We start from the raw sequence: 25,262 nt of genomic DNA on the forward strand, positions 1-25,262 counted from the left end.
AGGCATGAAATATCTGAAAACAAAACAAGTTGTTTAAAGAAATAGTGATAAAAAGAAATGTCACACATTTATGAGCAGTCTTTCAGAGGTAAGTTAGAAAACAAAACGGTGATAGCTTACTTGTCTCTTTCCTCTTGAGACAGTGCTCTCCAGACAACTAGATTTAGGCGCCTATTAAAGAAAGCAAAGCAGTTTTGAGGGAATGGAATTCCTTTTGTATCTGACGATCTCCAAACAGCAAATAAACACAGTTTCTTACGATATCTGCACTGATTTGTATTCCAAGAGCACTGTATTGTTAAACTGTGTACTTATCATTCAGCTATGAAATTATCAACTGCAAGAGAAGATGGGAAAACAGCATCTTCCATCAAGTAGCAACATGACTATTTCAGGGTCATCGAAGGATTAGTGGCAATCACTGCTGTTTCCTGACAAGATTTTGTATGGATGGTTCTATTCAGCACCAGCATGATAAATCAAATAACAGAAGTGATTAAATGCCAGTTAAGTTCCTCCAATTAAACAGTTTCAGAAAACTGTAGCCTAATGACACATGGACAGCAATGATAATTATTTTTTTCTGCTAAGATAACCCCTCCATTGTGCCATCATGGTTTCTGATTAATTAAACTCTGGCTACAGAAAAACTACTGACAGGAAAACAGAAGTGATACTCCCAAAGCAATATAGCACTGAAATCTTTTAAAAGCACCACTAAACCTTCTGCTTTTGCTTTTAGACATAAATCATAAACTCATATTAGGTCATCTAGCTCACAGTTTTCTCTATTAGCTTCTAAAACAATTAAGCCATCACTCAATTGCTTCATTTCACACTACAGAAATAAACCTCTACCAATGATCCCAATTGCTGTAATTATAGAAAAATGCACTCCCTTTGGAAATGCAAGAACAGATTCATTGTTAGTAAAAATTCAGATCGCAACCATTAGACTTTTAAAACCATGCTAGTTTTACTGTTGAGTATTAAAAAAGGCCATTAACACCAGATTTTCCATATCAATTTCTTGTTGATTAATTTTATCTACTAGAAACCAAAACCAAGCACTTTTGGAATGTAAATTACTTAGTTCATTCACAATTTGCAGTCTCAGCATGCTCCACTGACTATTTCATACTTCTAAATGTGCACATTCATAACCAACTCATTCGTAAATGCCTCTGGCTATACAAGATCGTATACAGTTTGAAGCTCTCAGCCTTTTTCACCTTCATTATTCTCTTTGTCAGAGTATGAAATTTCTGCCCTCACCACTTTTTCACCTCTTAATTTGATGCTAAGGTCAAACTATATATGGGGAAGATATTGTCATGCTTGCTTCCACTCTTGAAACTGAATGCTCTGACATATTGTCTCATCTACAGATGTCAGAATAAATTTCTGACTAGTCACTATTCACAAAGCTGAATTGCAGCCTTTGCAGAATCAATTACTGGAAAAGTAGTGTTGCATTTATAGCAAAACAAATTTGACTGGCTTGTTGTTTCACATGTAGAGTACAAGCAATGAGAAGTCCTTTTTACATTGTTAATTATCTTCTGTTGTAAATATACCTGATTCATTACCCATTCGTATGGTGGTAAAGATAACTGTATTATCAGTCACCAAAGTGTTAAGGAGACATGGGACAGCACTGTGAAAATGCTTCTCTGGAAAAGATCATCGAAGTTTAACCAGAAAATATCTTTTCTTTCCCTCAAAATTGAAGTCACAGTATCACAGATTTCTAGGTTGGAAGAGACCTCAAGATCATCGAGTCCAACCTCCGACCTAACACTAAGTACTCCACTAAACCATATCGCTAAGCTCTACATCTAAACGTCTTTTAAAGACCTCCAGGGATGGTGACTCCACCACCTCCCTGGGCAGCCCGTTCCAATGCTTAATAACCCTTTCGGTAAAGAAGTACTTCCTAACATCCAACCTAAAACTCCCCTGTCGCAACTTTCGCCCATTCCCCCTCGTCCTGTCACCAGGCACGTAGGAGAACAGACCAACCCCCACCTCTCTACAGCCTCCTTTAAGGTAACTGTAGAGAGCGATGAGGTCTCCCCTGAGCCTCCTCTTCTCCAGGCTGAACAAGCCCAGCTCCCTCAGCCGCTCCTCGTAAGACTTGTTCTCCAGACCCCTACCAGCTTGGTCGCCCTTCTCTGGACTCGCTCGAGCACCTCCATGTCCTTCCTGTAGCGAGGGGCCCAAAACTGAACACAGTACTCGAGGTGCGGCCTCACCAGAGCCGAGTACAGGGGCACAATCACTTCCCTAGACCTGCTGGCCACACTGCTTCTTATGCAGGCCAGGATGCTGCTGGCCTTCTTGGCCACCTGAGCACACTGCTGGCTCATATTCAGCCAACTATCAACCAATACTCCCAGGTCCTTCTCGGCCAGGCAGCTTTCCAACCACTCATCTCCCAGCCTGTAGCTCTGCTTGGGGTTGTTGTGCCCCAGGTGCAGGACCCAGCACTTGGCCTTGTTGAACTTCATACAGTTGACCTCAGCCCATCGCTCCAGCCTATCCAGATCCTATAGTCAATAAATAAAATAAATAGTACAGCACAGCAATGAAAACCTTGAAAATTCTTCAGAAGTCTGTCAAAAATATACCCCTTGCCCTTCTTCCTGTCAAAATGAGTGTGAAATCCAGATTTCTCTAAGTTCTTCATCAGCCTGATGATAACAGCATTGTCTCAATAACAAAATAATAACAGATTTTTCTTCACTGAATTCCACTGATATTAGACATAGCAAGCAGCATTTTCAAATCATAATTCTTGATTTTTATCACAAAAGACATATATATTTAGCAATAGGAAATGGGAATGAAAAAGAGAGCTATTACATGCTTACAAAAGAACTGACATTATCATATTGCTGCAGAGAAAAGAAAAACTTAAAGGATCTCAATAGATTTCATCAAATAACAAAGACTAAACACTTGTCATCAAGTGGGTTTTTTTGTCATATAAAATAATTACATCTGCAAATGTTATTAAAATACAGCCTGAAAAGATATCTCATTTATTAAAATAGCTCTAGTCAAAGCTCCTATAAAGTTACATAATGATATCAGTAGCCAAATAACTTCATTATATCAAAAAAACTGCACGAAGTCAAATGAAGGTTAAGATATAACTTAGAGATCTAATGTCCTTGCCCTTTTTACTTCTGATGTGCTCTTAGCAACATTTAATTAATAAGCACAACACATATTTCCTTTTCAAAAAAAAAAAAAATTAAATGGTCAGTATCTTGAGAGGTGAGCCCACGCAAACTTCATGAAGTTCACCAGGGCCAAGTGCAAGGTCCTGCACCTGGGCCAGGGCAATCCCAAGCACAAATACGGGCTGGGTGGAGAACGGATTGAGACCTGCCCTGAGGAGGACCTGGGGGTACTGGTGGATGAAAACTCAACATAAGCTGGCAATGTGTGCTTGCAGCCCATAAAACCAACCATTTCCTGGGCTGCATCAAAAGAAGCGTGGCCAGCAGGTCTAGGGAAGTGATTCTCCCCTTCTATTCTGCTCTTGTGAGACCCCACCTGGAACACTGAGTTCAGTTCTGTGAGCCCCCAGCACAAGAAGGACATGGACTTGTTGGAGTGGGTCCATAGGAGGGTCATGAGTATCATCAGAAGGCTGGAGTACCTCTCCTACAAAGAGAGGCTGAGAAAGTTGGGGTTCTTCAGCTTGGAGAAGGGAAGGTTCCAGGGAGACCTTATAGCGGTTTTTCAGTACTTAAATGGGGCCCACAGGAAAGCAGGAGAAGGCCTCTGAGTGTAGCAATAGGACAACTGGGTAGCATCCCTGCCTATGGCAAGGTGGTTGGAACTAGATGACCTTTGAGGTCCCTTCCAACCCAAGCCATTCTATGATGCTATGACAAGGAGTAAGAGTTTTAAACTAAAAGAGGGTAGAATTAAATTAAATATTAGAAAGAAATTATGTACTATGAGCATGGTGAGGCCCTGGAACAGGTTGCCCAGAGAAGCTGTGGATGCCCCATCCCTGGAAGTGTTCAAGGCCGGGATGGATGGGGCTTTGAGCAACCTTGTCTTGGGGAAGGTGCCCCTGGCAAGGGATTGCAACAGGATGATCTTTAAGGTGCCTTTCAACCCAAACCATTCCATGATGCTATGATCTTATACAAGCCTCAGTTATACTCTTGCAACCACAGTTAGGTGCTAGGCAGCTGGCAGCAGAAAGAAGGCCACTACTTATAAATGCCAGTCTCTGGATTTATAAGCTTAATTGTAGGTTAAGGTCTTGCCACCACTATATGTTTAGGTGTTCCCTCACCTGCAAAAATTGCTTTCAGGTTTACTCCCGGAAGTAAAAAAAAAGTCATTGACCAAATAAAATACGAACAACTTATTATTTATTATCTCCTTGTCTATATTATTATTATTATTATTGTTATTATTGTTATGCCTTTTGTGTGAAGTAAATAAACATTTCTCCTATAGGTTAATGGTTGATTAAAGTTTGCCAATGTATGGAATTTCCAGCATCAACCAAAGAATATGCATGCAAGTATCCACTACATAAGAAAAATCTGAAATTAGACTGTAAATATGATACAATTCTGATGAGTAGACTTGCCTTTCATAGGATTTAATTGCTTTTTCCAGCTTCTCTTTATAGGCATCAAGATTCACTGCCTGAGGATTAATTAGTGTGATCCCCTTCTTGTTGCTAAAATGGGCCAATGGTAAAATCTATGACACAATAAAAAAACAAAGATGTTATTTATCATACGACCTTTCCTCTGTCAGAATAAAAGAATGTCAATGAGTCTATGTACAAGGATCAGAACAGACAGAAGGAACATGGAAAGGCTGCAGAAACAAAGCTGTAAGCACCTCAAAGAAATGGCCACTGAACAGCAGTTAATGACAGACATCTTGTGAAACGATATAATCGCTTTACACAGAAAGTTGCAAATCAATTATTGTAAGACAAGGCAAATCAAGGTTATTAACTACCAGTTATTTTTAACTGAACCAGTACTCTCAAAAAAACTCACTCTAATAATGAAAGAAGGGACAAAAGCATATTCCAGATTCTACTGCTTTAAAACAACCCTCATCATATAATTCAGCAGACAGATATGGCAGTTACTTATTTAAGTGTATTTAATACTCTTATTCTGGAGGACCGTATTTTCTAAGGAATTAGAGGACCAAAGCATGAGAGATTTTTGGCTACCACACTGATCACCAAAGAGTGAACAAGGTGGATATCGGTCACTGCAACTAGTCTTAATTGATCACAATAAGGATTAGGAACCTGACCAGGGAGATCATAATCAGAAACCTCCATACCTTTCAAAGTTCACAACTTGGCATCCTTGTAAGCCAAATTCATTACAAAATAGCAACTCACACACTTAGTAGTACATCTTAAAAAAGCAGAGAAAAGTGTGGAAAAGGATGACAGACAGGAGGAAAGACGCCTTCCCATCTCTCAGTCCAAAGTCCCACCATCCTTCAGCCTTTTAAATTACTCAGCGGTTCCTATAAGAAAAGCTATTTATTTATCAATGCCATGATGATGATTATAAAGAGAAAAAATACAAGGAAAAAATGGAGAAATCAGAGAATGATACTCTCCCCAGAACTGTTTTTAACACATATGGTTGAATCAGAAGCTTCTCCACGTGCCTGTCTGAGATCAGGATGTAATGACAAAAGGAAGGATGAGGTTCAAGTTAAACAAAAATAAAATCACTGTTCAGAAGGATAATGCAAGCAATCAGAAAATAAAGCAATAACAAGACTTCTATATTTGAGAAGACTTTTCAGTGATTTTGTATACCTATATGTGTGTTTGAATCATCACAACCTAGCTAGATTCCAAATTACTGCTGTAGGATCATTTTTTCAGGAGCAATGATGTGACTTTGTATTCCCTATCTGCAGCTGGCTGTCAAGTGGCAAACCTCTCTTTCTGAAGACATCTTCTCTCTGATTTACAAATCTCTGTTACTTCAGTGCCAGACCACATCAAAGCTCTTCATACTGGATTAATTTTAAGATCATTTAGAAGCTAAGGTTAATGGGAACATGTCAGTGAAGTACCTTACCAGAGACGGATGAAGCAATCGCTGCTCACAACCGTGAGGCATACAATCTGGCTGTCATTTCTAGGTGAAGTTTGAAAGCTGGAAGGCAGGGAACTAAGACCACCCCTCATCCAGCCCTATGCTGCCATGGTTGTTGTCTGCTGTGTTACTCCAAAGAAGTTTATAAAAGTTCAGTAGGGGGTCATCATGTGGAAGCCTTCTCTCATATCCCTTACAAATTCCCAGAGCAAATTCAAGTACAAACAGCATCACATGAAAAATGAATATTTAATACAGTTTGGAAAACACTCTAAATAGATTGTGAAGGACAGACAAGCATAAACACATTATTACAGTACTGCAGAATAAAACCAGAACAGAATGTGTTCTTAGCAAGTAGTAAACTTGAAATATTATGCGTACTTTCAGAGCAATGGAAACTGCTCATGAAGTCAACTAAAATTTCACAGATTCAGCTGAAAGAAATGACAAGGAAGGCTTTTTAGTGCCAAAATGTTTTGTCATTTTCTAAATTAAATACTTAAACTTTCATATCAAAAGAAATCACTTGTTTCAAAATGGCTTTTATTTCAAAACCAAAATTTCAACATTTTAGAGACAAAACTAAAGCATAATAACCCTACAAAAACATTTCTTACTTTCAACTGAACAAGTTATCTTGGTCTGGCTAAATCTGAACTTGACTCTCCTGAGTAAAGAATTGAGTCAACAAAACATGACTTGCAAAGCTGTATGATGATGCCTCATTTTGCAATAGATACACAGATGGTTCTATAGGGAAGGTTTGCTCCAGAACTACCATAATATAATTCAGATAAGCTCCCAGATAGATTTTTTCCTGGATATGAATCTGACGGATATTTTAATGAATTAATTTCTGTGAAATAATTCAGGTGAAACGGAAAGGTCACATAAAATTGGGAAAGGAGGTCAGCCTCTTGTTAGTGAACTGTTGTCATAGAAACCTTTTGCTTGCTTCATCTCCAAGGTGAGAAAACTGCTCACACTTAGTCCATCATCACTGCTAGCAAAGGCTGAAAATAAAACTTATACCATCCCCAGAAAAGCAGTCAAGGATGTCTGCATTCCACACCAAGACAAATTAGATAAGAAAGAATGCAAAAATGTCTGTAAGTTTATTACCCTCAGTGAAGTTTTCGAAAAGTACCAGAATAATCAAGATAATTCGTGGTCCAGACCAGATCCCTTCCAGAGGTCCCTTCCTAAACCATTTTGTGATTCTGTGATTCTTCATCAATCTGTTAATGTCTCCTGTTTAAGCTCTTTAGCTAATCTCAGAACCTATTTTTTGCTTTTCCATATCTCATGAGCTGTACTGGTTCCACCTTGTTGGCAACCCCAAACCTTCTTTTTCTCCTGTGTACCGCTTCAGATCCAGAAAAATCCATACCTCTACACACAGAAAAATAATCCTCCACCATCCAAGAAATTGAGTGTTTCTATGCAATTAATGGGGATTATCAGGTACAAAAGTGGTAAAAATGATCTATTTTTTGTATTTCTATGCTTGAATCTAAAGAAAGCCCATACTTAACTGTCCAGATTCTGTACAGTAACACTGAACTTAATTCAACCCTGAACGAGGCTAGCATAAGCTCCCATGAACTGCCATTTAAAAAATACCTCTGCTTGTACTACTAGGGTAGTAGTGTAGTACCCTAGTGTAGCTGTCCAGAGTAGTTTTGGATGCCCCATCCCTGGAAGTGTTTAGGCTAGGTTAGATGGGGCTTCAAGCAACCTGATATAGGGGAAGGTGTCTCTGCCCATGGCAGGCGGGTTAGAATTAGATGATCTTTAGGGTCCCTTCCAACCTTCCATTCTATTATTCTATTTGCTGAATCACAGCTTTGAAATATTTTTAAAGACCATTAGGTTACACAGACTAGTGTTTTTGCAAAAAGCAGTTCAAATGCAGCTCAGGATTATCTTGGAAATGATTCAAAGGAGTATTCATTCAAAAAGGTGGAAGAAAGAGCTCTACTTAGCAGCTGTATTCAGAAGAAGATGGAAAAAGATGTGACTCCTCAGAAATAGGTCATAAGAGATATCTGAAAGCCACATTGTCTTTTTGTTTGGCATTTCACTTACAGTAGATTGTTTTGTACAGTTTTTTAGTTACTGAATATCCAGTATTTTTTCGGAAAAAATCTATGTCTGAAATATGAAAATGTGTATTTTTGAGTTTCTGATACAAAATCAATCTTTTTAATTGTATACAAAAAAAAAAAAAAAACAAAAAAAAACCTCTTACTTAAAGAAAAAATACCCAAAGAACTTGGTTTTGACTTAGTTTTACTAAAATAGAGGATATGGGTTTGCTTCCACAATCTGCATGTTGTTACAAAACACATTCCTGAATTCAAAATATAAACGTGAAAATTTTAAAGTATACGTATGTGTATGTTATAAATATTTTATTTGATTGTATATCACAGGCTATTCCAAAACACCTTTCTTACTCATTGTTATTTAAATAGATGCTGTTTAGCTTTTTATTTGTGCATTGTTTAAAGAAGGAGCTTTTATTACTTAAAATAAGGTGCAACATATTTATAGGACTTCCATAGGATTCATAAGAGGAATTAATTTAGAGAAACTTGTCAAAAAATGAAATTTTAAAGGGAATGGCAATTGCAATTTTAAGACACATGATTCATCATAAATTTTGCACCTCCAGAATCTCACAATCCTTTACACCTATGAAAATTAGATTTTAACTACTGAATACCAATCCTTTTAAAAAAGTCTTTAGAGTACACTTGTAAAACCTGAGAATGCATCAACCTACAAACTGTGCACCTGCACATTTTTCCAAATGACCTTATGGACTTAAAACACAGTAGTCCAGTGAATTAATATGAATGAGAAGTGACTATGACCCTCAAGAAATTGCTGAACACCTGATGGCTGCACACTGCCATCAACTGGTAACTGTGAAAGAAAAATATACAGCTGTAAAACTTATGTCTGCAAGAAATACTATTAACTATCAGTTTTATCTTCTTACTGATGGATGAATGAACATTATTAGATACACACTATACATTTAGTGCACATCAGCCATCTACCATGAACACTAGACAATACGGTTATTAAATTTAAGGAAATGAGTAAAAAAATCCTTTTGGAAACAGTACAAAGGTCCTTTGAAACAGCATAAAAGCTTTACCTCATCAAATACTTTAGAAACTACTTGCTTGTCCAGAACTGGGATGTATTTAGTACCATGAGGGACAGCTGTAGGAGCTAAGGCATCCATGATGGTGAGTCGCCTAGCAACGAGGCCATGAGTCTTTAACCAAAAAGCTGAAGAGGTATCTAGAGAACTAGAAACAAGAGACTGTAAGATGAAGGTAGAAATGCATTTGAGAAGTTTCAAAAGACTAAAGAAAAATATAAACTAAATTTTGTGTGATGTGCCTTTAGATGCACTCACATACCTTGTAGATGTCCTTTCCACAGTTTTCTGCATTTTCAGATCTGAGACAAAACATTTGCATTTCATTACGTTATAGTTTTTGTGCATACAAAAGCATACATACATACACTGACATAGGAATAGCATAATTTTCTTATTTGTGCCTACTAGTAGTGTCACAAGGACTACAAAATAGCATTCATTTCATTTGCTAAATCAATCAACAAGAATAATGTTTCCTGTGTTTGTTGGTGCTTGATCAATGGTAACAGTATTACTGTATGTCTCACGAGTCCTAATTAACTAATTAGCAAATTTATAAAGTAGATGGTGAATAATTTATTTTAAAAAATACTTTGAATTTTGTGCTTATTTATTCCTATAACCCAAAATAAAGATTAACCAGTTTATTCCCCAATTCAAGATGCAGTACCAAGTACTATCAATAAAGAAATGATCAGCAGTAGATAATTTAAGGTATACTGCCATGAAAATCTATATAAAATGTATCTGAAGAACTAAAAATAAGACACTGAAATCTAAAAAGTCCAACATCTTGAAGTATTAATGGTGAGGTTTTAGAAGAACTTACAGGACCTATCATATAGAGCTGCCTGAATCACTGTGAGAAATGAAAACTATCTGGACATATATACAAGCCCTACTGGAAATACTTTTGCCTATACACAATCATCCTTCCCAGAGCATATAAATAAAGTGCAACCTCCTTTCATATTGGTACCACACTGTCACCGCTGTCAGCTTTAGCCTCAACATTGCACATAACTAAGAGTTACTACATCAAAACGACAATATATTACTGCATCATGACAAGAGACTCTCGAAAAGTATTTACCCCACTGATAAAAAGTAACTTCTTTTCAGCAGTCTAACATATATCGGCATCACAGCTTACACATACTGTGGACATAACTAAGCTGCTGTAAGCTAGTTTAGAAGTCTGGTAGCAGTTGTAAATTTTGAATACCTTGTTTCAACACCCTCTTGCTTGTCCAGCTCTATGCATCTCTGCTGAGCTCTGGACCTTTCAACTGTGAGTCTACATGGTTTTGCCTATTTTGAACTATTAGTTCCAAACATATAAAGAGAAATGTTATCAGCTACCCCACCCAGGGCTTCCTGTTGTGTTAACTTGCCTTTGAAAACAGCTGTGCATTTCACACTCTTTCTGAGAGAAAAACTCTTCTTTTCAGGAGATATTCTTTCCTCTGGGCTTTCTTCCCTTGATTTCACACTATGGCTCAGGATTCGCAGCAGACTTGTTTTTGTTTGCTCTGTAGGTGTTGAAATGGAAAGGAAGGAAGGAAGGAAGGAAGGAAGGAAGGAAGGAAGGAAGGAAGGAAGGAAGGAAGGAAGGAAGGAAGGAAGGAAGGAAGGAAGGAAGGAAGGAAAAGAAAGAAGAAAGAAAAAGAAAGAAGAAAGAAAGAAAGAAAGAAAGAAAGAGAGAGAGAGAAAGAGAGAGAAAGAGAGAGAGAAAGAGAGAGAGAGAGAGAGAGAGAGAGAGAAAGAAAGAAAGAAAGAAAGAAAGAAAGAAAGAAAGAAAGAAAGAAAGAAAGAAAGAAAGAAAGAAAGAAAGAAAGAAAGAAAGAAAGATAGATTAATGCCTGGGATTTTTGAGTTCCTCACTGGTATCCAGTCCCAATTTTTAAAGAACTGCCTACACAAGACCACAAATACAAAATTACTTCAGCACTAGTTTGTACTTTGTGCTTTCCCAAGGATGAAGACTTTTTCACATCAACCAGGAAATCTTAGTTTCAGACTGCATAGAAAGAATATTTCAAAGAGGAATAGTACTGTAAGTGTAGTAAAGAGAAATTACCGTAAGTAATGTTGTTAACTAGTGAAACATAGATCAGCTCTTCAGTCTCACCAACAATGTACTTATTTAGAATAAAAAGAAATAAGGGTTTAATATCTACTGTTAAAAAACTGCTTACAGAGGTTTTATAATGTTTTGTCAAAATGGTTTAATCTTTCATTGCAGGGAATGTGATGAAACATAAATGAGCAGACATTTGTCTGTTCATTTGAGTCAAGTGAGTAAGGTGGGTAAAAAGTGAAAATGACAACAATTAGAATTTCAGAAAGATTGTTATTTAAAGCTTCATCAAAGGCTCCATTTTTTCCTACAAGGGATGCTTTCTTCTATTGTTAACAGAATGTTTTCAAGTTAGTGAATAAATTCTAATAAAAACTACAGTTCATTTTAGTCATACCTGCAAATAATGCTTTCTTCCTTCGGGCTGGACTGTCACCAGTGGTTTGCCAGGCATTTACCATACATCGAAGTGGACTCAGTGCTGGCTCTTGTGAAGCACAACATGGCCTACTGCTAAGGGTGGTGTTGAACTCTTCAACGTGTTCATTTACAGAAGACACAGTATGTGTCTGCTTTTGATTACTGCTTGTAAGTGACAACGAGAAGAAACAACAGTAAATACCTTCAAGCATATGATATCACTGTTTTAAAAAATTCTAAGTTGAAGTCTACAAAAAAAATAGACATTTCAAATGTTTCCAACAGTGCAAAATATTTTCTCTGTTGTCCTAGTCTGCATTTCAAAGGGGAGCTCAAAGGAGGTTAAACTATTGTTAGTTTTTTGAACAATTTAAAAGTAATTCTTTAGTGTATTTTAAAAAATGTTTATTACTCCTAAGGCAACACCCTCACATATATTTTTAGTCAGACATCAGAATGATCTCTAATAGCCACTTTGAATTCTGTGGGGAAAGAACAGACCTACTAACAGAAATGAAAGTAGCTGACATATTTATTTATTTATTTATTTATGTACTTTATTTTTCACTACAGTAGTGAAAAATAAATATATAAATATTTTTCAATACAGTAGTGAAAAATAAAGTACATATATTCTGAAATAAACATCTACATTTTTATACGGAACAGACTACCTCATCTTCTATACATACTAAATCATTCCACAGGACACTCCACTTTTGATTTACTTAACCACATTTGTTTTAACTTACTGTTTTTAAGAGATTCCTGTCTTAAAAAGCTGAATACTTTCGATGTACTTTTTGTCTTTGTACTATTACTGCACAGATAAATGAGGCACCAGGCAAGCTATTCCCTCCTTTTTACTAACGCTGTGCTCCTATACAACTAACTTAATGTTTGAATCCAGGTCTGTCTTTGCTCCTCAGGCAGAAACTCAGCATAATCAGCCATGCTGCAAACTTTTCCACAATGGCCCAGGTGTCTGCCTCCACTATGCTGTGGAAGAACCTCTGTTTGAACTGTCATGCTTGGCACTGTGACACTTTCAACGAGCTTTTCAACTGATGCTGAACATGGAACTACTTTTAATGAGATTACTTATCTCTTGATAAAAACCAGAGATAAATATGGCATGAACATACAGACATACAATGTAAGATCAAAAATGTGGACAGAATAAGCTGACTTTCATCCAAGGTGTTCGCCAACCAAACCATCTTTTAAACAAACACATTCCTAAGCAATTTATGTTTCAGTCAGCATAGTCCAATGAGTGGTAATCTAGTCATGTAGTACTAAGCCAACTCTACCAATACTACAATAATTTTTATTGAATTTCCTAGGACAGGGGGAACAACTTCGCGATGTGCTAGAGAGAGTAAAATATTTTCACCTCTTTGCTTCAATTATTCCAAATAATTTGAAACTACCTATCACTTTGTTCCAGTTTCAGGCATCACAGTTATTAGTATATTTTTCCGGGCTTTTCTTTTCCATTAATGTAACTGTTTCTTAGAAAAATCAATCTTTCTTTTTAAAAGAGGAGAGTGTCAGAGAACAAAAATGCAAGATAATGAAAAAGAAGAAACGTAACAGATAGCTCCTATCTGTTATTGGCCTAATAGCAGTATGAAGACATACCAATTCTCTGAATCATTTTCTTCTTTATAACAATCCATCATCAGACATTCAGCATGAAAGGTCTTCACTTTCTCTAGGTCTTTTTCTCCCTGTTCAATCTCTCGTTTTAAAAGATGTATGTCTTCACTCTATCAAAGAGAAAATCAGATGCTTTAATACAATTACTCCTAAGCATGTTTCATTTCTGAACTGAACTGAAACTATGCAAGCTCTGATAATAATGTTGAATAATGACTCAGTTAGGACAGCTGCATAACTTTGTATACTTTTTCAGGTAGTCTTCCCATTTCCAAAACCAAGGTTTGTTTTGCCCACTTTCTGTACGTATAAATGAATTTATAGAAAAAAAAAAAAAAGGATAAAAACGCAAGATATGTATATTACAAAAAGTGTCATTCTGTTACTCTACAGATCACAGCTGTATCACATCCTATCCCTGAAAAATGTGAAGAACCATAGTCTTCAAGTAAATGTTGGAAGTGAACTGACCAGGAATAATTTGGACTGCAGGAGGAAACAGGAAGAAATTCCAACGGTGATCCCCGTACAACTCTCACAGGGTCAAAAGGCTGGACATGGACAACACGGACTCTAGACCCTCATCTTTCCAGCATGTGCAGAGTATGTGAATACTCCACGTCAGCAGCATCACCTAAATTGGCCAGTACACTCTCCAATATCTTCCAAGAGTTGGAGTATTTTCACATCTTCCTTCTTCTTCTTCTTCTGTAAAGTTCTAAAGTGCCTGCTACTGTCTTGTTCTTGGTTTGTTCTCATGGTTCCACTACCACCATTTCTAAAATTTGTGGAACTAATTAACTGAGTGTTAACTTTAGTTATAAAAAGAATATGCTTTAATTCGGTATTTCTGTTAGTCCATTCAGAAATTTCCTAGTGGGAATTGTTAGATTGAGTTCATTAGTTACACTTGATAGGTCACTGCTATCTTAGTAATTTTACTCATTATAGGTCTCTCCCCAGTGGCTGTTGTAGAGCAAACTTTCAGCAGAATTCAGCCCTGCATTTTTCTTATTCATTAGGAGGATACAAAACACAGTTTCATTTTCAACAGTAATTTGTTTTTGTGACAACAGAGATCATGTGCTTCTTCCAGAGATGAATTTTGTCTACATATTTTTTGTTTGTTTGTTTGTTGTTGTTGTTTTGTTTTTTTTGTTTTTGGTCTTTGGCATTTTTGTTTTGTTTTAGCAACAGCAGCATTACAAATGTAATCTGCATTATATTTGTGGGGGTTTTGTTGTTGTGATCTAACAAAATTTCATAAACAAAAATGGCACACTCATTACTTTCACATCAGTTCAAATCTTACCAGGATTAACCCTCTTTTCTAAATATCTATTGTACTGTGAAATTGTAATAATGTCAGTCCCATGGTACCTTCAATAGCAGGAAGAATCGAACCTATGTATTTTAAAATACTCACAATAATAGACTTTGCAGCATCAGGGTCAGTTGAATAAATATTGTAATAATGAAAACGTCCCCCTGTCTCAGTAGATAGTTCATTCAAAAATTTATTAGCTTCTATGTCATCACAGTTGAAGGATACAGTATGAATGGGAATTTTACAATGAAGCTGTACTTGAGCCAAAATTATTTGAGGGGGCTGAAAAACAAAAAAGTTATATGAATCTTGTGGAATCTAAAAATATACATATCAAAATAAGGAGAATTTGTAATAATGCAATTAGCCATTCTGTTGCTTAGAGACAGATAGATATAGATCAGTTAGAAGCATGCATTTTATACAGATTATTTCATAATTATATAAAATAAGCTCATTTAAAACTGCATTTGAAACACAAGTAATGCATTAAAGCACAAGACACTTTCATAAAATAAAATTTAAATTATAATCAGTACAACCTGTTTCTGAAGTTCTAAAGTAAATTATTCAAGTAAAGGAAATGAAACTAATTAATTGGTGTTTAGTATCACTGAATGTATATAACTGGATAAAATCTGTTGATATTTTTATTAAGCCAACTTAGTTCAACGACAAGTTGTTTCAATACCAGAAAAAAAAAAAAAGGCTGAGAAAAGAGGAAACGTAGCACTCCTCTTCCAATAAAGATATAAAACTCAGATGAGAAAGTATATCTGCCATGTCTATAAATGTTCTGGATCTGGTGATCTTTCAAACACGAAATTATTGACTCAGTTCTCTAAATTCTGGTAATACTCTAGTTGTTCAAAAAGCTGTCATATATCTTGAAAAACTTAGCCTTTTCCTGCTATTTTCAATATATCTATTTGTTGAACTTTAAAAATGAATGAAATCTCGATCATTTTGCACTTTCCCTCTAAAAAAAAGTGTATGTCATAAAAGCCATTATTAAATAGGTTAAAAAAAACATATTCATTAATTGCTGACAATAAAAATATTTAAATGAGGAATCTAAGTGTACATTAAGCCAAAGTAATCTTTAATAAAACATGAATGTATGCTGCTAGCTTGCAAAAGTGCCCAACAATACAAAGATTTTATGCAGTTGTAAACTGATACATTTTAACAATAATAATAACAATCAACTTGCCTTTAGAAAAGATCAAAGATTAAAACTAAAAATAAAAACAAAATTAAAATATGTAAGTCAAAGTATCATATGCTAATTTAAATCAAGTTTATATTTTGATATTCAAATCACTTTGAAGCATATAAATCCACTCTTCTTCCTCCTAGGCCATACTCCTATCATCAAGAAAAGCAAAACAAAAAGCAAAGTGAGCTTTTAACATTTTTCTTCTTTATCATGGTATTATTTCTGCAATGTGCTGCTCAGTAATTAATTTTATGTGCCTTGCAGCCCAGCTGTTTACCTAAGTAAAGTCAGGATTTTGCCTCATATCTGCCATTTAAACAAAGTTAAATTTTCATGAGTAAAAAAAATATTTTTAAAATGACACTCACTGCATGCCAGGTAGTTTTAATATTTAAATCCAACCATATTCAGGGATCATCTTTTTTTTTTATTTATTTCATGAGAGAGATTTGTACTACATTAGGAACAAGTTTTAATACAAATCCTAAGCTTAGATATCAAGATACATCTTTCATGTTTCATCAATTAACAGATTCTTAAAACAACTAGTTAGAAATGTCATGTGTTTTCATGCATCAAAGACTGGACTGTGGAGAAGAGTTCTAATCAAAGCCTTTCTCAAACAGCACGTATCTCAAATACAATTTTTTAAATTTTACGACAACCTCCAAGAAACTCTGCTCTGAAGATATGATATCTCATACAATTTGCTTCAGCCTTCTGACTGACACTACTGCAGTTTCTGTTTTCTTATTTCAGAAATACCTGGTCAGGTCTCCCGTCAGTCAAGAGATAAATAGCCTGTGTGTCAGCATCAGCAAGAGCAATCTGGAGAGCTCTGAGTGTATTTGTGGAACTTCCAACCTAAGATACCAAAAAAATAGACAAAGAAACAGTTATAAATACTACTAGTTCTTTGTCTGTGTTCTTAAATTCATAATGAGAGTGTACTGATTCAAGGGGTAAACAGAACCCAAAATGAGTAATGATATGTTGAAAATACTTATGTCAAATGGCTAGAAAAATCAAAGCAAGTGTCAAAGTAGTGTGAATTGGTACCAAATTGGTATTCAGTACTTATGCAAACGCACATAAACAAAATGCTGAGCAACAGAAATATGAGCTGTAGAAGGGACTGCAATCACTAAAAAACTGTAAAGAGAGAGAAAGAAGTAAGATAAAAGATAAATTCTATTACATTTTCCTGCTACTGCTCCTGAATATCAACTCATTGCACTCCCTTGAAATACATATTTTACTTAATCAAATGATTCAAAAGCTCCACAAATGAGTTTCTCAAAAATAGGTAAAGGACTTCCTGGTTTTCTGAACAATTTTTTCCCAGACTATTTCCCAGTTACTCTCTCAGCCCATCAATCTAAGTATCATTTGTTTTTTAGCAGAAAAGTTGGCTATAACAACAAAAAATACATAATAAAACAATACTGTGGCCCCTAAAAAAACATATTTGAGTAACTTGTGCCATTCACTTATGTAGTGTTCATAATCTTTTTTTCTTTTTAGACTAAATGCAACTCTAAATTGACTAAAATGACTAAAATGCATTTCACATCTTACAGGAACCACAAAAAAAAAAGCCTACAATTTACATCTTCAGGTTTCCACTTTTCAAACATTTCAAGAAAGCTACAAAAACTTCAATATTTAAGGGAAAAGTAAGGTTTTACCAGTGTGCAAAACTGTTTCATCAAGTCATTCTTTTAATGGGGTCCAAGTAATACCCCTGAAAATATACAACTCCATTTTAGCATAATGCCTAACTACCTCTCTTGATGGCAGCAGGGATTGTAGTGGTTTAAGAAGAGACTCAGGATCCACATGTTTAATACATTACATAAGATAAATATAAATCACTAACATCAACTCATACATGCAAAAATACATTAAGATATAACATTATTCCTTCAGTCCCATTAATTGTGTTAAAACTATTCCCAGTCTATCCCTCCACGAAAGTTTCACTAGAATGGGTAGAGAAGGTAAAGCAGGTGAAATGGAATAGGAGGTACACTCTGGGAGTGACACTGTATGGCTATGTAACACGGTATGCGCCAGGCTACACAACAGTTCAGATGCTTCATAATCCTATTTACTAATCCACAAAAATCTCTTAACAGTACCTACTTATGCAAAATAATCAGTCTGAGCCAGTTGCTTTGTGTCAAATGTATCTATTATTCCCAATATTTTAGTAAGCATTATAAAGTTCAAGTCACGCATCACCTGTAATTATGTGTAAATTGCTCATCTTGGCTCTTTTCAATAAAGTTACATGGCTTTGATCTGATTTGAAAAAAACAGCTTCTGCTGTATCATGGGAAAATACTGTGGATGCTGATGATGTGAGAGAAAAGACTACCTTATGATAAAAACTGTTAGATTTCTTAATAGCTACTGTTATAAAAGCAGTCTTTATCATTGTTTTAAAAAAGTTGACACGCTTCATTTACGTGGCATAATCACCCTTCAAATTTTAAATATGATTACCTCAAAAGGTTTTTTAAGGAACAGTTAGTTCGTGTTTATAGCTCTGTTCCCTAATTCAGCATCCTGGGACCAAAGTGTATAAAACAAGATCAAAGGATCTACTCTGATTAATATTCCATGGTGATCTTCTGTTCAATTCAGCTTCACTGTCAAGCCAGCTTTCTGATCTCTTTAAAGCCTGTGCTGCTTTATATAGACTAAAAGGTCAGCAGCAGATGTCAGACACCCTAGATATTTTCAGATATCTAGATCTGAACATTTAAAAGGAAATTTATTATCAACAATTCAAAAATTCAGTTAATAGTGATGAAAAAGCCCATTCCAGAATGCATATACAAGATGGCATCAAATTATACTAGTTCAAAGTATTAGGAAACATGCGTGATGCTGTACCATGTCATATGGCTTAAACAGATCCAATTTTTTAAGTCTGAAGGAAGGCAGTAAAATTAAGTTTACTAACCTCAGCTATAAGTATTCACCAACTATTCAGTGAGGCCACACCAACACTTTCTTTTCTTCATTCATTTGTCTGTTAGCATTTTCTGAGAATACAAACTTATTTATCTTGCTTTGCTGTTTCAGAGTTTCCCCAATAAAATAATTGGGAAAAGCTAATAATAATTAGCTTCCCCAATTCCCTCACCCTTGGGAATTTCATTATTAAGTCTCATGAAGAGCTGTCATAATGTTGATGGGTTTTATTATATAAACATATTTTTGTGTGTGTGTTTGTGTTAGAAACTTTGGATATATTTGTACTTTTACATGACTGACTTTTTGTCCAGCACTGGTGATATTGCTGTCCACATTTGACACAATAATTGGTCCTAGAGCAGCTGACAACAACAGTCAATCTGGTGCCTGACTGGGTCTGACTAGAAGCATTTCTATTCTGTTGCAGGGAAAACCCTTGGCTTGTGGCCACTGTCAGAAAAAGAACATTGGTCAGGTAGACAGATGTTTGGTCTGAGTATGCTTGCTCTCACGTTCCTGTGAAATTTAAAGTCAGCTGTCTATCTAGGCACCAAAAGGGAGTAGAAATGCTCCTCCAGCTCACGAGCACCAGCTGGCAGCCAAACAGTTTCCTGTACCACCTCTGAGCTGTGAGTCTACCAGCTAGAGCCCTCACCAAGGCAGCACCTCTGCAACAAGAGTGACAAGTTTAGATCCAGAGTCTGAGAACACTGTCACGGTTCCTAAAGAAATCAAACTGGCCAATGCCTGCACTGTGGCTGTTAAACGTAGCATGCTGTAAACTGGATTAATATGATCTTACAAACTGGTCCACAGTTAAAAGATTATAACTGACAGATAATATGTTGTACTTGGATCTACTAAAGTCTATATATCCTCTATATTTTCAGCTTGCTCAAGTCAAATCCAGAAATACCACAACCATACAGAAAGAGAAAACACAAATATAACTTTGTGCTAACATGCTGCATGATAATTAGCTTCCATGTTACCTCTAGTCCTTTTATCCAAAGCCAGGCATCCTGCAAATTCTCCTCATTAACTTCGGCAAGTTTCTCTTGCCACGCCACTGCTTGGGCACTAAATTTCACAAAATTAAATCTCTTTTTGTGTCTCAATTGTTCCTGCAAGAGACAAAACCTGATTTTCACTCAGTGTTGAAAGAAAGGATACTTGTATCCTGAAATACTGACCAGTAAGACTTGTTTTAACTCATATACAGTTGATTATATCATTACAATAAATTACAGTAATATTCAATTGTGGCATATAGAGAGACACAAAGAGACAGACAATTACTGCCTGCAATTATTAAGATAATTTAACTTCCACATGCTAATCTACATTTACTCATATTTCTCAAACTACTTGAACAGCAAATGTCTAGGAGAGGACGAAAGAAAGCTAGGAAACTAGGTATTAACATTGGTATAAGGAAAATATTTTGACTGCTTAACAAAGGAATCCGAAATCAGAATCAAAATAAGACATTATTTAGAGGAGAAGAACAAGAATCAAATGCAGAACACTGGCAAGGGGAACTACGACAGCAAGAGAGAACTGAGAATTTGCTGAAGTTGCTTTTGGACTGAAGTTACAAGGAGTGAAAGTTTTGTGCAAGCTAGTACAAACTTTCAGAGCCTGGTCTCTTTCACTCCACCATTTCAGCTCCTGTGAAAACTTCTGGCACAGTAATCATTTTCTAGGCTGATCTGCTACCACAGATATGGACCACATCATACTACATCCTATCACTTACACACAGCTCAAAAACCTCTCTATTATAGTTTTAATATTTTTAGCCCTACTAATGACTGCTATCAGTGTCAGACTGATAGCGTGTTTGTCGGTTATTTCTTTCAAATCTGAAAAAATCAAGATGAACCATGTTTTAACAGTACCTATTTCTCTCAAATATTAATGTAAGCTCAGGTGATATCATTGTAGATTTCTAAAACTAGGTGGGATAAATCCATTTCAGGTGTGTCTTCAAGTACTCACTGCTTCTAAGCTACTTCTGCACTTTGCAAGTCACTTAGGAAAGTTCTGAGTAACTCTGTAAGATGCAAGCAACCTCGAAATGCTCTACACCCTCTAATGTCACAGTATGAAATACATATTACAAATCACAACATTACAGTGGAACTGGATGACACTGCTTAAAATAAATGAAAATGAATTTTTTTATTATTTTTTTTTAGGAGTCAGTTGGCTTGAGGGAAAGAAAAAATACTTAAGCCATTTTCATTTTTAACATTTTCTCCAGGTTTCTTTCAAACATTTGAACAGACACAAAAGAAAAAAAATAAATAAAACAAAAATAGAAAATGTCAACTAAAAAAGTGGCACACCAAGAAAAATCAAAATAATTTTATAAAGCTGATAATTTTGGAAAACCATTTCAAAATAAATAAATTTCAAAAAAAAGACAGATAGATAGATAGATAGATAGGGTAACAACCATCCAGAAAAGGTCAGCCTATTCTACAGTTCTCAACAGTTTTCAGAATCATCACTTCATCAAACCTGTATGAGCTGAAATATTTTCTCCTTCACCAGTGGCAGCTTGTCCTTCATAGACTGGGATGTATCAATAAGAATATAGACATCATCTTCAAACACATTCCCAAAGAGCCCTCTGCTTCCTTGTTGAAGCCACTTAATTCTGGGCAAGGAAAAAAAAAAAACATTATGTAAGATCTTGGGAGCACTGTGTATCAGCATCTAACAGGAAGGATCTTTTATCACTGCTGTATTTTCTATTCCTGTTGCTTAAGTGCTGTTACTAGTCCCTGTCATGAGTGGTATATTGGCCTTGTATATCATCTATCACTGCATAACAATGCAAGACATTTTTATTTTCTAATTTCAATAGGGATCTGGAGACGAACAAAACATGCACACAAAAAAATATATGTATAATGTCAATATGTATAATGTCAATTATACAGTAGTTTGAGCTAGCAAATCCCATGAGAAAGTACCTATAACTATTGCCTCTGTAACTGTTCTCCAGCCTGAACTCAAGAAATCATTTAAGCATACGCTAATACACCTCCCTATTCAGGAAACCACTTGAGAACCTATTCTGCAAGGAACTTGAGCACTTTAAAGAGTCTTAATGTAACACAGATGCTTCAATGCCTTGTTGACCTGTTGACCTTAAACACAGACTGAGTTTTACATTTTAAACAGGATTTACTCGTGCCTGCCAGTTAAATACGTGCATACATACAGTTGTGTACAACAACATTTCCTTAGTAACGGCTGCAACAGGTCCAAATCTAATTTCCCTTGAGATTCATAAACTACTTGGCTACTCTGAAACACAGGCATTTTAGCAGACAGAATATAATGGCCCTGGGAAAAATATTACTCATCTCCCACAGAGGTTTAGAAAGCTATATCACAGAAAGTAAAAAGATCCTATTACATTCGCTACTGACAGCTATTTTACCATTAGTTATTTCCCCCAAAGTGTTTGATGAAGTCTACCAAGACTTTTTAACAATGAGATGAACCTTTTTAAACATCAAATCCATGACCTTGGCTTGGATTTTATAAACACACCAAAGCCCTTTACCTCAAATTTTCCTTTCACTGCATGTTAATCATGTTAATGTTATCCTAAATACAGCAAGATGAAGATAAATTAAAATGAACAACAAAACTCTGTTTGACCCTGCTAAATATATTCAGGCTATTATATTCTGATAGAGAAGCTGCAGTAAAACAAAAGTTCACATCCTGCTTTTTTCAGAGAGACATCTCATTGTCCTAATACACAAAACACAGGGCAATATTTATTCTTCCTTTTGAATCTACAATCTCTTTTTTGAATGTTTCCTTCTCTTCCTAATGTAGAAACAAAAGCTAGGAATTATGTAATCTATAACGAAGATATCCACAATGAAATTAGCCAAAACTTTCTTTCCAGACAGCACAGACGTGTCACAATTCAATCTGATTTACTTTAGGGCATCTTTAGGACAGATGAATCAGACCCTCTAATTGCCTATTTTTTGCAGCCATCCTACAGAATCTCAGAGTGTATCTATATGGCTAAAGAAAAGCAAAACTAGCTTGAGCACCGAACTTCTGATCATAGGTGTTACTTAATAGTTAGCTCATGCCTTAACCTTGATCAAACTTGTTCTCTTCAACACAAAGTTGGAGAAAAGGCAGATAACCATTATCAGTATGGGCACAAGCCAATAGATGCTACTTGGTGCCAGAGGTATCACAAGGGATTCCTAGCTGGGCAGGATGAACGACTCTGGAAGTTCTCCACCTTGTTCCAACGTACCCTAAGTTCCAATGCTTTTTGCCACTTCCAACAGTATTTCTACACTATGCTGACTGACTTTTGTCTTTGTGTTACGGAAGGAGAATAAAAGATACTGCTCATCGGTTTTCTTACGTGGCTACTAAGAAATCTTACACACGAATGGATTTCTGGCTTAATACTGCTAGTGGCAACGTACCAACTACTTCAGCTTATTATGACAGGAAATGTCAAACATTTGTTTGACAATGTCAAACACTAATGTGAAATAACACAAAATGTTTTTATGTGACAGAACGCTAACCTTCCTTCCACTTGTCTGAGAGCAGTCCTCATTTTCTCTTCATACCGCTTATACTTTTCTGTAGTAACATATACATGAACTACAGATCCATCTTTCCAGAAGGTATGTACAAACTTGTCACAGTATTTTGCATGAATTACTTTCCTCTTTGTCTCCTACAGGCAAGAAAAACAGGTTTCAGTTACAAGATATTTTTGTTTTGCTGTGCCCTACAATATTTAGTAAACAAACTTCAAAGGTACCGCCTTGTTGCAAATGAACAGGTGTAGAAATGGACACAGAATAGGGTGGTCATGGAATTTGCTTCTAGCACAAGTCAATGGAAACCGATTTTATTCTTGAAGCTTGCAAGAACAGAAGCTTACTGAACAGTGCAATGGTAGAGCTTGAGAAAAACAAATAGTTAAGAAAAATTAATTCAAATTTGCTTAAAGGCCTGCAAGCACTGGAGCAGCTGAGACCAACACTTCTAAGGAAAATGAAAATGATAAGCAACCTTTGCCCTACCCCACATAAAAAAGAGGAAAACAAGGCATTGCTTAAGCCAGGCCTGATTCTTCCCTGCAGAGTATATGTGGACCAGGAAGAAATCATTTTCAAATAGCCCTTTGGAATGGTTTTTGACCATGTTTGTCTCCTTCCACTAATAAACTGACTTTAGGAAAAAAAAAAAAAAAAAAAAAAAACACATACCAACAGATCATGCCCTTTGTCATAAATTCAGCTCTCAATCAATATTTCAAGTTTTAAAACAATAACCAAAAAGAAAAAAGAAAAAAAAGCAATTCACAGGCTATGAGGGAAAACTGACACTACTCACGGCATCAGTTTGTGAAGATTCATCCTCTGGTTTAGTTCTGATGTCAACAATCCCATCCACATGGCGAAAAGTACAATCAGCAAGTGCATCATACAGTGTGAGCTTCTGAGCTTTCAAGCCATACCTCTGCAACCACTCCTCAGAAGTCAAATATTCATCAGATTTATGCTTTTGTATTGGATGATCATCTTTGGTTATAAATAAAAAATAAAAATAAAACAAAATATTAATAAAAATAAAACATGGTATAGATAAAAATATAACAGACTATAAATAAAAAATAAAAATAAAAACAAAAACAAAACAAAAAACTCATGCATAATATGGTTCATTTTTGAAATGCTATTTTCAACAGGCTACGATACTGGGGTCAAAATTTTCATATTTATGGCTGAAGTCTGACTAAATTCTAAATCGTAAATCCTTGCTTAGAATTGCACCTAAACGTTTTTGGTGTTACATGTGACCATCAACACATAGTTTTGAAATCAATAAAAAGTGATTAGGCCATCAGAATTAAATAATAATAAATGCCCAGATATTCTTCAAACTTAATATACAGCATTATACACTGCATAAGAAGATACAAATGTCACTAAGACTGCCTAGCATATTACTGCCTCTAATTATCAATTTCCTTTTTTTTCCTCCAACACTTTATCTGACTGCACTAGACTTTTCTGTTATAGATTTGCCCAAGGGCAGCTGGAAGGAGGAGAAAAATAGAGTAAGAACAGTTATCAAAAGATGAAGGAAAATACCTTTTGTCATATTTGGCCTGTTAAGAAGCTTTCACACCTTCAAGGTCTGGAGCAGATATTTTAACTTTGCAGAGAGTCACCTGTAGCAGA

General features: G+C 35.8%; 1 protein-coding gene across 7 annotated transcripts in view; it reads right to left on the reverse strand.

The window, feature by feature from the left end:
• Positions 1-25,262, reverse strand: part of VWA3B (von Willebrand factor A domain containing 3B) — a 73,180-nt gene that overhangs the window by 21,604 nt on the left and 26,314 nt on the right. For 5 of the 7 annotated variants that reach the window (XM_048048167.2, XM_048048163.2, XM_066983617.1 and 2 more), the window contains 13 exons: positions 24,412-24,599; positions 23,592-23,746; positions 21,529-21,667; positions 19,995-20,126; positions 16,783-16,881; positions 14,898-15,080; positions 13,454-13,581; positions 11,787-11,974; positions 10,704-10,841; positions 9,569-9,608; positions 9,298-9,454; positions 4,625-4,740; positions 121-171 (listed from right to left, as the gene is read on the reverse strand). In XM_048048167.2, coding sequence (XP_047904124.2) covers positions 121-171; positions 4,625-4,740; positions 9,298-9,454; positions 9,569-9,608; positions 10,704-10,841; positions 11,787-11,974; positions 13,454-13,581; positions 14,898-15,080; positions 16,783-16,881; positions 19,995-20,126; positions 21,529-21,667; positions 23,592-23,746; positions 24,412-24,599 — 1,714 coding nt within the window. The remainder of the gene's footprint in view (positions 1-120; positions 172-4,624; positions 4,741-9,297; positions 9,455-9,568; positions 9,609-10,703; positions 10,842-11,786; positions 11,975-13,453; positions 13,582-14,897; positions 15,081-16,782; positions 16,882-19,994; positions 20,127-21,528; positions 21,668-23,591; positions 23,747-24,411; positions 24,600-25,262) is intronic. The other 2 variants (XM_048048164.2, XM_048048165.2) reach the window with 2 other exon arrangements.

The sequence above is a fragment of the Anser cygnoides genome, chromosome 1 (genome assembly GCF_040182565.1).
Source record: "Anser cygnoides isolate HZ-2024a breed goose chromosome 1, Taihu_goose_T2T_genome, whole genome shotgun sequence".
In the NCBI taxonomy this organism is placed as follows: Eukaryota; Metazoa; Chordata; class Aves; order Anseriformes; family Anatidae; genus Anser; species Anser cygnoides.